Source organism: Sturnira hondurensis, unplaced genomic scaffold (assembly GCF_014824575.4).
Source record: "Sturnira hondurensis isolate 20B ecotype Veracruz unplaced genomic scaffold, ASM1482457v3 Scaffold0007406, whole genome shotgun sequence".
NCBI lineage: Eukaryota > Metazoa > Chordata > Mammalia > Chiroptera > Phyllostomidae > Sturnira > Sturnira hondurensis.
The window spans coordinates 1,364,933-1,377,019 of record NW_028080037.1 but is presented as its reverse complement, the minus strand read 5'-3'; the positions used below and the strand labels follow the sequence as shown (position 1 = coordinate 1,377,019).

Sequence of the window (12,087 nt, the reverse complement as noted above, 5' to 3'; positions counted from 1 at the left end):
CACGGTGTGGGGGGGCCCGCGCCGCAGCCTCAAACCTGGGCTTCTGTTCACCCAGGCCGTGGCATGGGGACAGCGTCTGTCATTGATGCCGGCCCCTGGGAGAGGTCAGCGTGAGGAGGACAGAGACCAGCCATAAACGTGCCAGAGGCGGACCCTGTGCGCCCGGCCGGGAGGTTTATGAGTGTGTATCACGCCCCTGACCTGCGATGCAGTCTGCTCTCGGATGGACGGCAGGGCGGCCGCAGCAGGAAACAGAACAGCACGAGAGGAAAAGCAGGCTGCGAGTGTCACTGAAAGAGGTGACAGTTAACCACCCAGAAGACCTGGTGAATCAGCCTGGGCACAGGAGTGGTGGCCTCTGGGGGCGGTGGCCTCAGGACAGCAGGGAGCAGCTCGGCGGGAGGGTATGCTGAGAGTCACAGTGTCAGCGGTGGGGCCACATGCGTCCTCCGAGGAGGGTTTGGTGACGTGCAGACAGAGCTGAGCGCAGTGGGTGGTGGGGGGGGGAGACAGGCAGCAGCAGAGGGACCGGCTCAGAGAGACACCTTGGGAGGGACAGAAGGAGGGACCCAGGGAGAGAGAGAGGGAAGCACAGCAGGGCCTCCGGTCCCTGAGGACCCTCCCATCCGGGCAAGGGCTCCACCGCCTGTGCCTGGGTGTGAGTGGCCCAGAGCCCACTCAGCTCTCCCTGGGCCTCTGTGTTTGCAGGTTTAACCTCTGGGGGGTGTCGGAGGAGTCCCAGAGCCCTTCTGACTTGGGGGACGCAGGCCTGACCAGAACCGTGTGCTCACAGAGCTCACGGGCAAGCTACCATCAGGGTCCCCCCTGCTCTCAGAGGTCATGACCCCTACACTCTGCCCCCTGTCAGTGGGGACAGGCTTCCTGCCAGCCTTCCTTAGACACCACAGTCTTGATGCTCCTCGTCCTGCACAGGCCCCACGGGTGGCTCAGAATTGTCATCCCCTCCAGAGAAGTGGGGACGAGGGTCCGTCAGTGCTGGTCTCCTTGCGACCACTGTTTACCCAGCGAGGCTTCTCAGTGGCCGTGGCTGGGAGCAACACCAAGAGCCATGGAGAGACGCAGTGAAACGCAGTGGAGCAACGTGGTCCCCACGGCCACAGGGGACCACGGCCTTCGCAGAGGTGGCAGGCGCGTGCGCACAGAACGGGCAGGCCTGCTAGGAAAAACACTCGGCCATTGCACTGGGTTCCAGGCCCGTCCCCAGGTCCCACGGAGGGGAGCGCCCAGCTGCTCAGACAGACCTGTCCTCTGCCCTGGTGCCTGTCCGCCCGGCGGACCATGTCCTGGTCTGCCGACACCAGGCCGCCGCTGTGGCCCAGGCTCTGGGAGATGGCAGCTCACACTCCCACTCTCAGAGCAACGGCCGCCCCACGTCCAGCGGCGCGCTTCCCCGTGGACCCCATTCCACCTGACCGAGGTCAGCCCTCGCCTGTAGCCCTGACAGGCGGGGCCACGGGGACTTCACTGCCCCCGTCGCTCTGATGGTGGGGACAGGGCTGGGCTTTCCTGGGTGCTCCCAGCAGCTCAGAGACTCCGCACCCATCTCCTTCGAAGTCACGACAATCTTGCCACGCAGGATGGACACCTCGGTGCTGCCACTGGACAGAGGCATGTCCATGGGGACCCGGGCTCCCCGACCGAGCCAGACCGTCTTCTGGGACTGGTGGCCGCATCTTGTCCTGTTGTCTGTCCTCCCCGGGGGCACCGTGCCGCCCGCCACAGACAGAAGGCGGGAATGCGTGCAAGAGCCACGGTCTGTGCCTGCTGGCTTACACACTGTCCCGGAGCCTGGCTGGGGGGCCGTCCCCAGGGGGCAAGGCCGGGCAGACCCAGTCCACCTGGTCCTCAAGGCCCGACCCTGTGGTGTGCACGGCGGTGGGGCCTCTGTCCTCTGAGGGGGTGGCGGTGAAGGTGGTGAACGTCACCCTTTTCCTCTTGGAGGTGGGGGACGTGGGGGGCTCGCTCCTCGGACTGTCCTCGTCTGCGCCCGTGGTCCCTGCGGGTGTGAACAGCTGCCCGCCGAGGCTGTTCTGGGAGCCGGTGCCGAGCAGGAACTTGCTCTCCTCGAAGTCCGGGCCCCTGTCCACGGCGGCGATGCGCTCGTCGGGGGAGGACGGGAAGTCGGCGTGGCCCCCCAGCAGCTCCACCCGGCCGCTCAGGCCCACCCAGTCGTGGGGGTGACTCAGCCCCTCCTGCTCCGGGAAGGGCTCCGGCTTGCGCCTGTACTTCCAGGCAAAGGCCGCGCAGTTGGAGAGGAAGACCAGGATGGCCAGGCAGAAGACGCCCAGCAGCGCGTACATGCCGATCTCCAGGTCGCTCAGGCCCCGGGAGGCCTGTAGGAGGCCAGTCTGGTCCCCGTCCCCATTGCTTCCCGGGAGGCCCACCTGGGTGGGGACACGGGTGCGGCTGGGGGGCATGGGCTGCCAGCTGCTGATGCCATCCGAGAGGCCCTCCTGCCCAGGCTTCCTCGGGAAGCTGGACCTCTCTGTGGTGGCCCGTCCTCTGCCCATGGTGCCCACGGAAGGGCTGCTGAGTGATGGGCCCACGTGGCCGCCCCACTCCCTCGAGGGCGGGTGGGGCCTCCCGTTACTGCCGTTGCTCCCGGGGCGCACTTCCGCCCCGGTGTGTCCGCTGTCACTGGCGTTGGGGCTGGCGTCGCTCTGGCTGAACCTCACCCTGACGGGGGCGGTCCCCACGGCCAGCACACTCTTCCGCTGGTACTTCTGGCAGGACTCGCTGACAAGCATGTCCACCTTCACCAGCGCACCCTGCCCTTCGGACTCCGCGGAGATGACAGGCCACCTGGAGCTGGGGTCTTGGCGGACGGAGACCACCTTCTCGTCCAGGGAGGTGGCCATCAAGGAGAAGTCCCTCCCGTCGTAAATGTCCAGGGGAGTGACCGCACCGTCGCTGAACTGCACCCAGCAGCTGAGGGTCGCCTCCTGCAAAGTGAAGCCCTCAGACGGGCCCCGAGCTGGGGGCGCTTCGTCTCGGGGGTCGGGCACCAGGAGGACCAGGGCTTTTCAACTGCAGGTGTGCGAGCGAGCGGCCCCAAGGGGCCAAAGGGAAATCAACTGTCACGGGGACGTGGAACCGAGTGAGAGAGCATCCCGGAGACGGCAGGGCGTGCGTGGGATGGGACAGCACCCGGGGCGTGAGAGGCTGGGGGCCGAGGGGCTGAGAGAAGGTGGCCCAGGGCCGAGTCTGCGCAGTGACAGACACCCCATCCGCAGACAGGACTGTCAGCAGGACCCCTGCCACGTCACCCGCTTGCGTGAGAGACAGCATCACAGTGACGCCAGGTCTCCGTCCATCGCCCCCACCCAGAACAGGGCCCCAGGCCTGGAGCGGGACGTCCCTGTCCCTCTCAGGCACAGTCTGGGTTTGGACACGACGACTGAAACCAGCCAGAGAGGGACCCTGCACACTCCCTGTAGGCTGTCCCCACCCCCAACTGGGGGACACAGGGAGCCCCGCCTCCTGGGCTGCGGCCTCCCTGAACCGCCCGGCTGGCCGAGCCCTGTACCTGCTGGGGCCTCTGCAGGAGCTCCTGGGCCACGGCGGTGGCGAAGATGGCCTTGTTGCTCCCAGGGCTGAGCTGCAAGGACAGTGTCAGCCCCGTCACCAGCTGCACCCCGAGGTCGGTGATGGTCACCTTCTCGTCCAGCACGGTGATGGTCTTTTCGGCCAGGATGGCGTCCGACAGTGGGGACAGGACCTGAAACAGGACACCATGGAAGAGGAAAGCCATCTGGGCCCCAGAGTCACTCCCGGAGCGTCCTCGAGGCCCAGGCTTGGGGACAGAGCCAGGACAGGCCCGTCTCTGTTGGGGCTCCCCCGGGGTCTTTTTCCCACAGTGGGGTCTCCTTTGTGGAAACATACTGTGTTTGTTAAGTCACAGCAAGATGGGGTCCAGGGTGGGACCGGGCTGCGGGACGGGGGCCGCCCTCATTGCGGGGAGCAGTGGGGGCCGGCTGGTTCGCTCTGGCGCTGATGGGGTGACTCGCCCCCAGCAGGGCCGCACTCTGCCACATGCCGTGAGGCTCTGTGTGAAACTTCACCTGAACGCGCTGTTCCAAACGCCACAGCACCGAGCACTATGGTGTCCCGCGTGGGGCAGACGCTGAGGCCTCGGGACTGGCGGCAGGAGCAAAGCCCTCTGCGTGTCAGTCAGCCTGGGGTGGGGGGAGGCCGCCAGCCCGTCCAGGGCAGGCATGTTCACTGGGACACGAGGGATCCTCGAGGGGACACTCACGGCCACCCTTCAGCACGGGGAGCAGCCCGCCCCTGCCTCTGGGGGCGCCTCACCTGGATGGCGGTCATCCCAAGCTCCCGGCCAACCAGCACTTGCCCCTTCTGCAGCTGGGCGACCCGCGGCGCCTCCACCTGCATGGAGTCCTTCACCAGCTCCGTGACGTCCACCTGCCAGTCGGAGCCCAGCAGGTGGGCCAGCTGACCCCCAGGCTCGGCAGACTCGGCCACGAACTGCGTCAGGACCCGCACCATGGCGTGCTGGTACTGGAGGGCGCAGCCCCGCCCGCGCCGCTCCGCGTCCTCCTCCTCCTCCTCGCTGTCTGGAGCCGGCCTGCAGAGGGTCAGTGCAGGTTAGGGGGGCGGCTGCTTGGGCCGAGGGTGAGGGGCGGGGCCGCTGTGGGCCCAGATCACTGGACGGTGGGCGTGGCATGCGCCCTGACGGGACTGGGGTGCAGGCACAGGTGTGTAGTGTCCCCCATGAACCCCACTGCCTGGCCACCCCTCTCAGGAATCCCCCCTCCTTGACTGTGGACCGGACGTAGCGGCTTTCCTCCAGTCAAGGTCAGAGCAGAAGTGAGAGAATGTCACGGCCAGGTGAGGGTCAGCAGACGGGGCTGCCTCTCACTCGGGATCTGATCTCACTTCGTCTCTCGCTTGCTCCGAAGAGGCAGGTGCCATGCTGGGAGTGACCCCACGGACACACCCGCGTGACCAGGTCCTGAGCGTGGCCACGGCCAGTGAGGAACTGGGGTCCAGTTTCAACCTCCTGGGAGGGCTGAGGTCGCCAATGACCACACAAGGCCCTCCACACAAGGCTCCCCTGGGGTGGCAGTCTCGCCGCCCTCACTGTGCTGTCCGAAGACCTACTGGGTGGCCGCCGTGGCTGACGAGGACGAGCGCTCTCACACACCGTCAGAACAATGCCTAGGCACAGGGGGACGGGCTTGGGCTCCGTGCCCCCCAGGCGGCACGAGCTCAGAGCTTGTGGGCCGTTCAAGCGAGGCCGCCTTCCTACAACTGGTTCTCCCTTCTCCTGGCATGGGCCACCACGCAGGTGAGGCCAGTCGCTCCCGCCAGCCCCCCGGGCTCTAGCCAGGGGTCGTGCACCCTGTCTGTCCCCTTGGCCCCAGTGATGAGACCAGGGACAAGCAGACAAGCACTCAGGGAAGACAAGGCATCACGCCAGGACTCCGCGGGGATTACTGGGAAGAAGACGAGGTCCTTTCCGGGGAGTTGCCGAGAAGATGGGAAGGAAGTCTGGAGCCGTGAGCGGGGGACACTGGGGCCCAGCCGCCACCCCGCCGGAGGTTGCCCGCCCCTCCACCCCCATGGTCAGCCGCCCACAGGACTCGGGTTTCTGACCGGGCCTGACAGACACCCCCACCTGTCGCTGGGGACGACGGGCACCCTCCAGCCCTTGATCTGACTGAGCTCGGCGTCCGAGACCTCGACGTGCAGTGGGAGCCGGGGCGCCCACACCGTCATCTCCAGGGCCCCGCTGAGGTGCTGGTAGCTGAAGGTCACCACCACGTCCACCTTGCCCTTCATCTCTTTCCCGTTGACGAAGACATAGTCACAACGGTCGGACACCTGTGCAGAGAGATGGGCCGGCGTTCTTCTCATGCCCGGCCACTCACGGGTCAGGGAGGAAAAGTGCAGGGGAGGGCAGCCCGGCCGACCCCTGGACGATGGGCCAGGGAATCTGCCATCTGAACTCAGGTACTGAGAGAGCGGAGGCTGAGATGCCAAGTGGGTGGCCGATTGTGTGGCCCTCGGGGACGAGAGAGCAGGGCTGGGCTGTATGAGCAAGGCAGGGCTGTGGCGGGGAGCTGATGAGGCGCCACCAGGCTGTGTCGACATTGTTAAGGGCAGGTTTGCCGATGACCTGCAGGCAAGGCAGCCAAGGGCACGGAGGGCTCGTAGCTGAAGCCTGGGGAACAGATGGGCTTCCCTCCCCCCACCCCCACCCCCGCCCACAGCACAGGGGCGGAGCCAGCCCAGGTGGCCTCTCACACCAGGGCCTGGCCAGGCGGTCCTCGCTTCAGGGCCACCCGCCCACACCCCTGGGCGCTTCTCGTCCATGTCTTCCGATTCCGCATCAGGTTGGATTGTCATGAATGAGGGGGTGTGGGGGTATTGTGGAGGGATCACTGCTGAGCTGCCGGAGGGACAGACCTCCCCAGGCACCCTGGACCCCTCCTCAGGAAGCCCCTGCCAGGTGGCCAGGCTGGGCTGTCCCTCACTGGGAGGACACCCCAGTCCCCGAGGGTGGCTGGGCACCCAGTGCATCCTGAGCACGAGACAGCGAGACAGGTCCCACAGGAACTGGCCAACAGAATGTCCCCTCTAGGCCTCGACACTGCCATCCCTTTGTCCCCTGGTCACCGTGCACATTTGAGGTGAACTGCAGCAACGCAGGATCTGGGGAGCCGGTGGGCAGGGTCTGTCCGTCCTGGTCAGATGTGACTAGCTGTCCACATCGGCGGATTTGTGGAGCCCACTCTGCCACACAGCGGGCTGGGAGGAGCGGCCCATCACAGCCCCCGGCCCCCCCACCTCGTCACGGGGCTGCAGCTGCTGTCTCTGACTCGATGTGCACAGCGGGCACTGGTGTGGATTTAACGCCATTTCTCTTTTTCTGCTTAAATGCTCTGTATTGATCTTATTTAAGTATCACCAACATTTGTGGGGAGATGTAGTCTCTTCTCTCGTTTTTCTTCCCCCCCCCCCGTTTTTTTAAGCGCTGGAGCTAAGAGTATTAAAATTCTACCCACCCACCCTCCTGTTTAAATCTGGCCTAAAGGAATGTCTGCATCCATCTCTCAAATGAGGTACTGCCTTCTCAAAATTAGTTTTACCCTGGACTAAATGGCAAGTAACGTTGGTGACAGCTGTGATGAGAGCTGTGGCCCATGGGGACTGAGTGTGGCGTCAGCCCCCGGCGCCTTGCCCCCCAGCATCCTCGTGGAGAGCCATTTTCTAGGTGACGAGCACAGTGTCCGGGTGCCACTGGGGGAGACGACTTGACCTACCTTGGTGCCAGCTGCTCGCTTTTCTGCCCAAAGACGTTTTAAAGGACCAGGTGGAGGAGGAAGGTCTGCGGGGGCCCGAGGCTGCGTGGGAGCCCTCCTGTCGGAGAGCGTGTGGGCCAGCTGGGCCTGGCCGGTGCCTGGCCGCCGCAACCACGAGGGGGCGAGAGTGAGGGCCGGCAACAGGCGGCCCTCCCGGTCACCATGGTGCCACGAGCCTGTCCTGCGCGGCGGGGAAGGCCTGGGATGGGACACTGCCCACTGTGCCTCCAGTGCTGGGGGGCGGAGGGAGGACACAAGTTCCTGCACTGCCCCCACCAGGCCCCCCACCAGGACTCGAGGGCGGTGCTGGTGATGGCGGGGTGGAAGCAGGCGTCCCTGTTTTCTGAGGTCCCTGCGGTGACCCTGCAAAGCTGGCGCAGCTGAGAAGACGCAGGAGAACACACTGAGTCGCTCCACAGAACTCTGTTGTTCTCATGTTTTGTGACATTTCCGGCATTTCCCTGCTCTTTCTAACTCGTGATTTGTGGCTGCTTTCTTTCCGCAGTCTCCACAAATACTCAGGACTTCTGCCCGTGACTCTGCCTGTGCACCCTGAGACCCGCGTCCCCAGCCCAGGTCCCTGCAGAGTCCCAGGGGCCACTCCGCGGCCCTTCATTCACGGCCCCACCTTCGGAGCAGCAGGCGCAATTCTCCCTGCCCAGGCCCACCCCGTCCTGCCCCCCACCCCAGGACTCCTCCCAGCCCGCACTGGTGCCCCACGCCCCGCGATGCGGAGGCCCCACATCGTGCTCGGGGGCACGCGCATCTTCCCGGCAGCCCAGTGGGTATGTGACAGGGGGGAGGGCATCCTGACGCTGCCACCCCCAATGCCGCCGGCCCCCTCTCCTTACCACCCCGCCTGTCAGCACCGTCGTCTGGCCTCACGCCCTGCAGAGAAGACACCGCCCGCGTGTCCCCCCGTGGGCCCCCACCGTCCTTTCTGCCAAGAAGTGCTTCATGGTGGATAAGGGGTTTATCTGCTCTCCCTCGACCGATGTTTTAATTAATTAATTCCCTCCTAATTAATTCCTGCTAAAGGCACGTAATCCCCGCTTTTGGAAACTTTCAATGAAAGAACCAAAATTAAAAGCAAATATTTCCTTAACATTTCCAGGCTTCCACAGGACAAATACTGAACTCAGCCAGGTCTCACTCAAACGGTTTCAGACGTGGTCGCCGCACACCGCTGAGCCCAGACCACCCACATTGACCCGCACAAAGCCACCGCCCTCTGCTGACAAAGGACCTCTACCTCTGGTCGCCACCGGGCCGTGGCTTTTTGTGAGTGGCATGAAAGCATTTTTAAAGGAAAGAAGAGCTGAGCAATCAATTGTTCTAAAAAGAAAAACAGTTTCCTCTCAATATGTTTACCAGGAATGTTCGTGAAGTAACAGAAAAATGTATGTACATATATGCTTGTATATATGTACCTATGCAATACATTATACACAAAATATATAATTATGTGCTATAAATTATACATGTGGAATAGTACAATGTATGACCATAATACAATCATACAGTACATAATCATAATTACACAGTATTGTGATCCATCCTACATAGATGTGTCTCAAATTCCTAAATTTCCCGGGGCGGGGACGCTGATGACCCTCAGACGCGGCCCCCATCCCAGGTGTCAGCCCTGCGTCTCGCCACCACCGCAGGGGAACGCTGGATAAGAGCTGGTGTCTTTGCATCGAGGCGCGACTCTGGTCAGGACCACGCCGGGCGGACCTCCAGAACTCGCCCAGCTCGTGACCGGAATGCTCCCATGTCAACGGTGACCCCCTGGGGCACCCGTGCGGCACCCAGACAGTGGACACCCTCAGCCCTGGAGGAGGGATGCCCGCCCTGTGCACTGGCCCCAGGCACCCGGAGGGCGTGCGCTGGCCTGGGCTGGGGCTGGGTCTGGCCACGCCTCTCCCTGCCCCCCACCACCAGGTTCGCCCTCCACGGGCTTTTCTCCCGATAAGTCGCTTAACTGTACAATGCCATCCTGGCGTCGGCGTCAGGAGGGCCTGACCAGGCAGGTGGTATGGCATCCGGTACTGTGTCACTGCTCTGCTCAGACTGAGGTGGCCCCTCTGTCTCCATGTGGGCACGGGGCTCAGGCCTCCGTGTGTGACCCCTCCCCCCACACTACCCAATGAACTCCGGGGTGGGCGTATGGTGCCAGTGGCAGTGACAGCTATGTCCAAGACAGCTGGGGAGCCGTGGGCATGCCCTCTCCAGCATGCCCTCTCCTCTGGGGCTCTGAAGCTTGCTGAGAGGGAACCTGGAGCTGCTGGGGACCGGCTCTGCCCCTCACGGGAGAGCCTGCCCCAGATGGCAGCTGGCACACAGGGGAGAAGAGCCGAGACATGGAGACAGATCCATGGGGAACTCCTTGAGCCCCTGGATACAGCCGTACCTGAAGCTCATGGGACTGAAGTTACAGGAACCAACGCAGTATTTGTATGGGCGCGTGTGTAAACAAGTTGGAGCTGGTTTCCTGTCACTTGCAAAGGCATGAGTCCTGAAAACCCGAATTATGGACAATACACCCCATGTGACACTGGACTCCCCCACCCAGCTTTGAGATGCTCACTCCCCTCAAGGACAAGGTGCCGCGGCGGGGTGATTCACGGCTCTCCTTCCGCCCACCTTGTGATTCTTCCTCGATCTGGTGTCGGTGTCGTCAGCTTGCCGCATCCGGGCCCAGTCAGGGCTGGGATGATTCAGAGCCCTGGCTCTGTGCCAGCCCTGCTCCAAGGACCTTGTGTACATGACCGAAGGCAGCCACAGATAACTCCCATCGTCGTCCCTCCAGCAGGGAGCTGACACTCCAGGCGGATGCCCTGTCCACCGCCACCAGCAGCGGCCCGCTCCGTCTCGGCAGCCCACCGCCGGAGCCGAGCCCCTCGCCACCAGGTCACACCGTGCACGGGCTGTGCTGCCGGACCTCACAAGGCAGCTTCCCAGGGATGGAGGGAGACCTCAGCAGCTGAGCACAGGCTGCTGGCGGCCAGCAGCCTGCCATTTGGGACAGGCGTGCTGAGTTCAGGTTCCAGCGTCACCACGGGGTGTGGGCACTGAAGCAGACACCCGGACCGTCCTCTGACAGTTGTATCTTTTTGACTGTCCCTCTTCTTCTGGGAGAAAGCCCCTCCCACCTTGGACATCCCTCTCAGGCAGGGCCAGCTGCACCCAGCCACAGTGTGCACCCCAACTCACGCTGACCCGACAGAGCCCCGTTGTGATGTGTGGTCTCGACCTCAACTCTGTGAGGCACAGACATGGCTACATGATGCCTTTTGGACAACAGGCCACAAGTGACAGGTTCTGGGGATTTGCTTTCCTTTCCAGATCTCATCCTGCGCCCCTTCCTGCTTCCTTCTTTTCCCCACGTGGACTGTAAACCTGTGGCTGGAGGCGTGGCAGCCACCTTGCAACCATGAGGCAACAGTCAGGAGCGAGAGAATCGACCTGCTGAAGACGATGCTACAAAAACCGAGACGGCACCTGGCCAGCTATCACTTCCATGTGGCTGCAGCAGGGCTGGACCCCTGTCATAGTCACAACCGGTGACAGGTAGGTGTCCTACCTGTCAGCCAGGGTTCCCGCAGCCCGCCCTTCTCTCCCGGCCTGCTGTGGAAGCACAGGGTCCTCCACCAGTGGCTGGGAAGACGCCACCAGTCCCAGCAAACACATTAGGCCGGGGGCCCCTGGGCCAGGCCCCTCTACTGGCTGTTTTGCACCCTCTTCTATGGATGTAGCTGCAGGACCAGCAGGTGCCGGGGGCTGGGGGGCTCAGAGACCCCTGCCACTGGCCAAGCCTGCACGCAGACGTGGGCGGGTCTGTGGGGACAGGGGAGGGGCCAACTTGCCTTGATCACGTCTTCATCGGACGACCTGCACTCCACGGACTGCGGCAGGGCCGCCACGGTGCCATCTTCCTCCACGGACACCACCTTCACCGGGACGGCCACCGTCCTGCCCGTGAGGACGGCCGTGTTCAGGATGTCCGCCTCCTGCAAGACGGAGCACAGCCACCATCACGTTCCTCCGGAGCATGGCCGCCTTCCCCGCCTTCCCCGCCTCTCCACCCTCCCCACATGCCGCCCAGCCCCTCGCGCAGGCTCAGCCAGCCACCGCTCCCACCCGCCCAGGGGTCACGGCGGCCAGGGGGAGACATACAAGCTAACCCGTCACCAGCGTCACACTCGACAAGCATGGCAAACAGCACCCTTCCTGCGGGGGCACCCAGCCACATGGCCCCTGGGTCTGAGTGCCGGCCTGGCCAGCAGGTCTGAGCCCCCCACAGAGTGATCCCACCGCGGTGGCCCGCCGCCGGCAGTGGGGGAGCAAGGGCTGGCTGTGCAAGGGGCTCAGGCGAGACCCCTGTGGGGTGCGTGAGGGGTGCACAGCCCAAGACCCACCCTGTCTGCACTCTCCCGGCTGTCTTCCACTTCCTGCCCCTTCCCAGATGGCTCTCGGGTCCAGGCTCCCTGGAGCTGGGTCTGCCTCTGCTCATAGGACCCAGAGGTGCCCAGCAATGCCCACTGGTCCACAGGAGTGGGTGCACGGATACAGATCCACCAGAGAAGCAATCGCAGCCCCCCCACCGTCCCCTGGCCCTCCAGCCCTGGACGCTGTACACAGGACCATTCTTCTCAGCCTCACCTTGCTCCCCCAGACCTTGGACTCTGGCCTCACACTGCCCCACACCCACCCCCTCTTCAGTTCCCGTTGCAGAGGC

General features: G+C 63.9%; 1 protein-coding gene across 1 annotated transcript in view; it reads right to left on the bottom strand.

Annotated features, from left to right (window-relative positions):
- Positions 1-344: 344 nt before the first annotated feature.
- TMEM132D (transmembrane protein 132D) overlaps positions 345-12,087 on the bottom strand; it is a 114,869-nt gene continuing 103,126 nt past the window's right edge. Inside the window, exons 7-11 of the mRNA XM_037052596.1 lie at positions 11,216-11,359; positions 5,660-5,865; positions 4,330-4,606; positions 3,548-3,739; positions 345-2,963 (exon numbers count right to left, since the gene is read on the bottom strand). Of these exons, the coding sequence (XP_036908491.1) occupies positions 1,791-2,963; positions 3,548-3,739; positions 4,330-4,606; positions 5,660-5,865; positions 11,216-11,359 (1,992 nt within the window). The 3' untranslated portion in view covers positions 345-1,790. The remainder of the gene's footprint in view (positions 2,964-3,547; positions 3,740-4,329; positions 4,607-5,659; positions 5,866-11,215; positions 11,360-12,087) is intronic.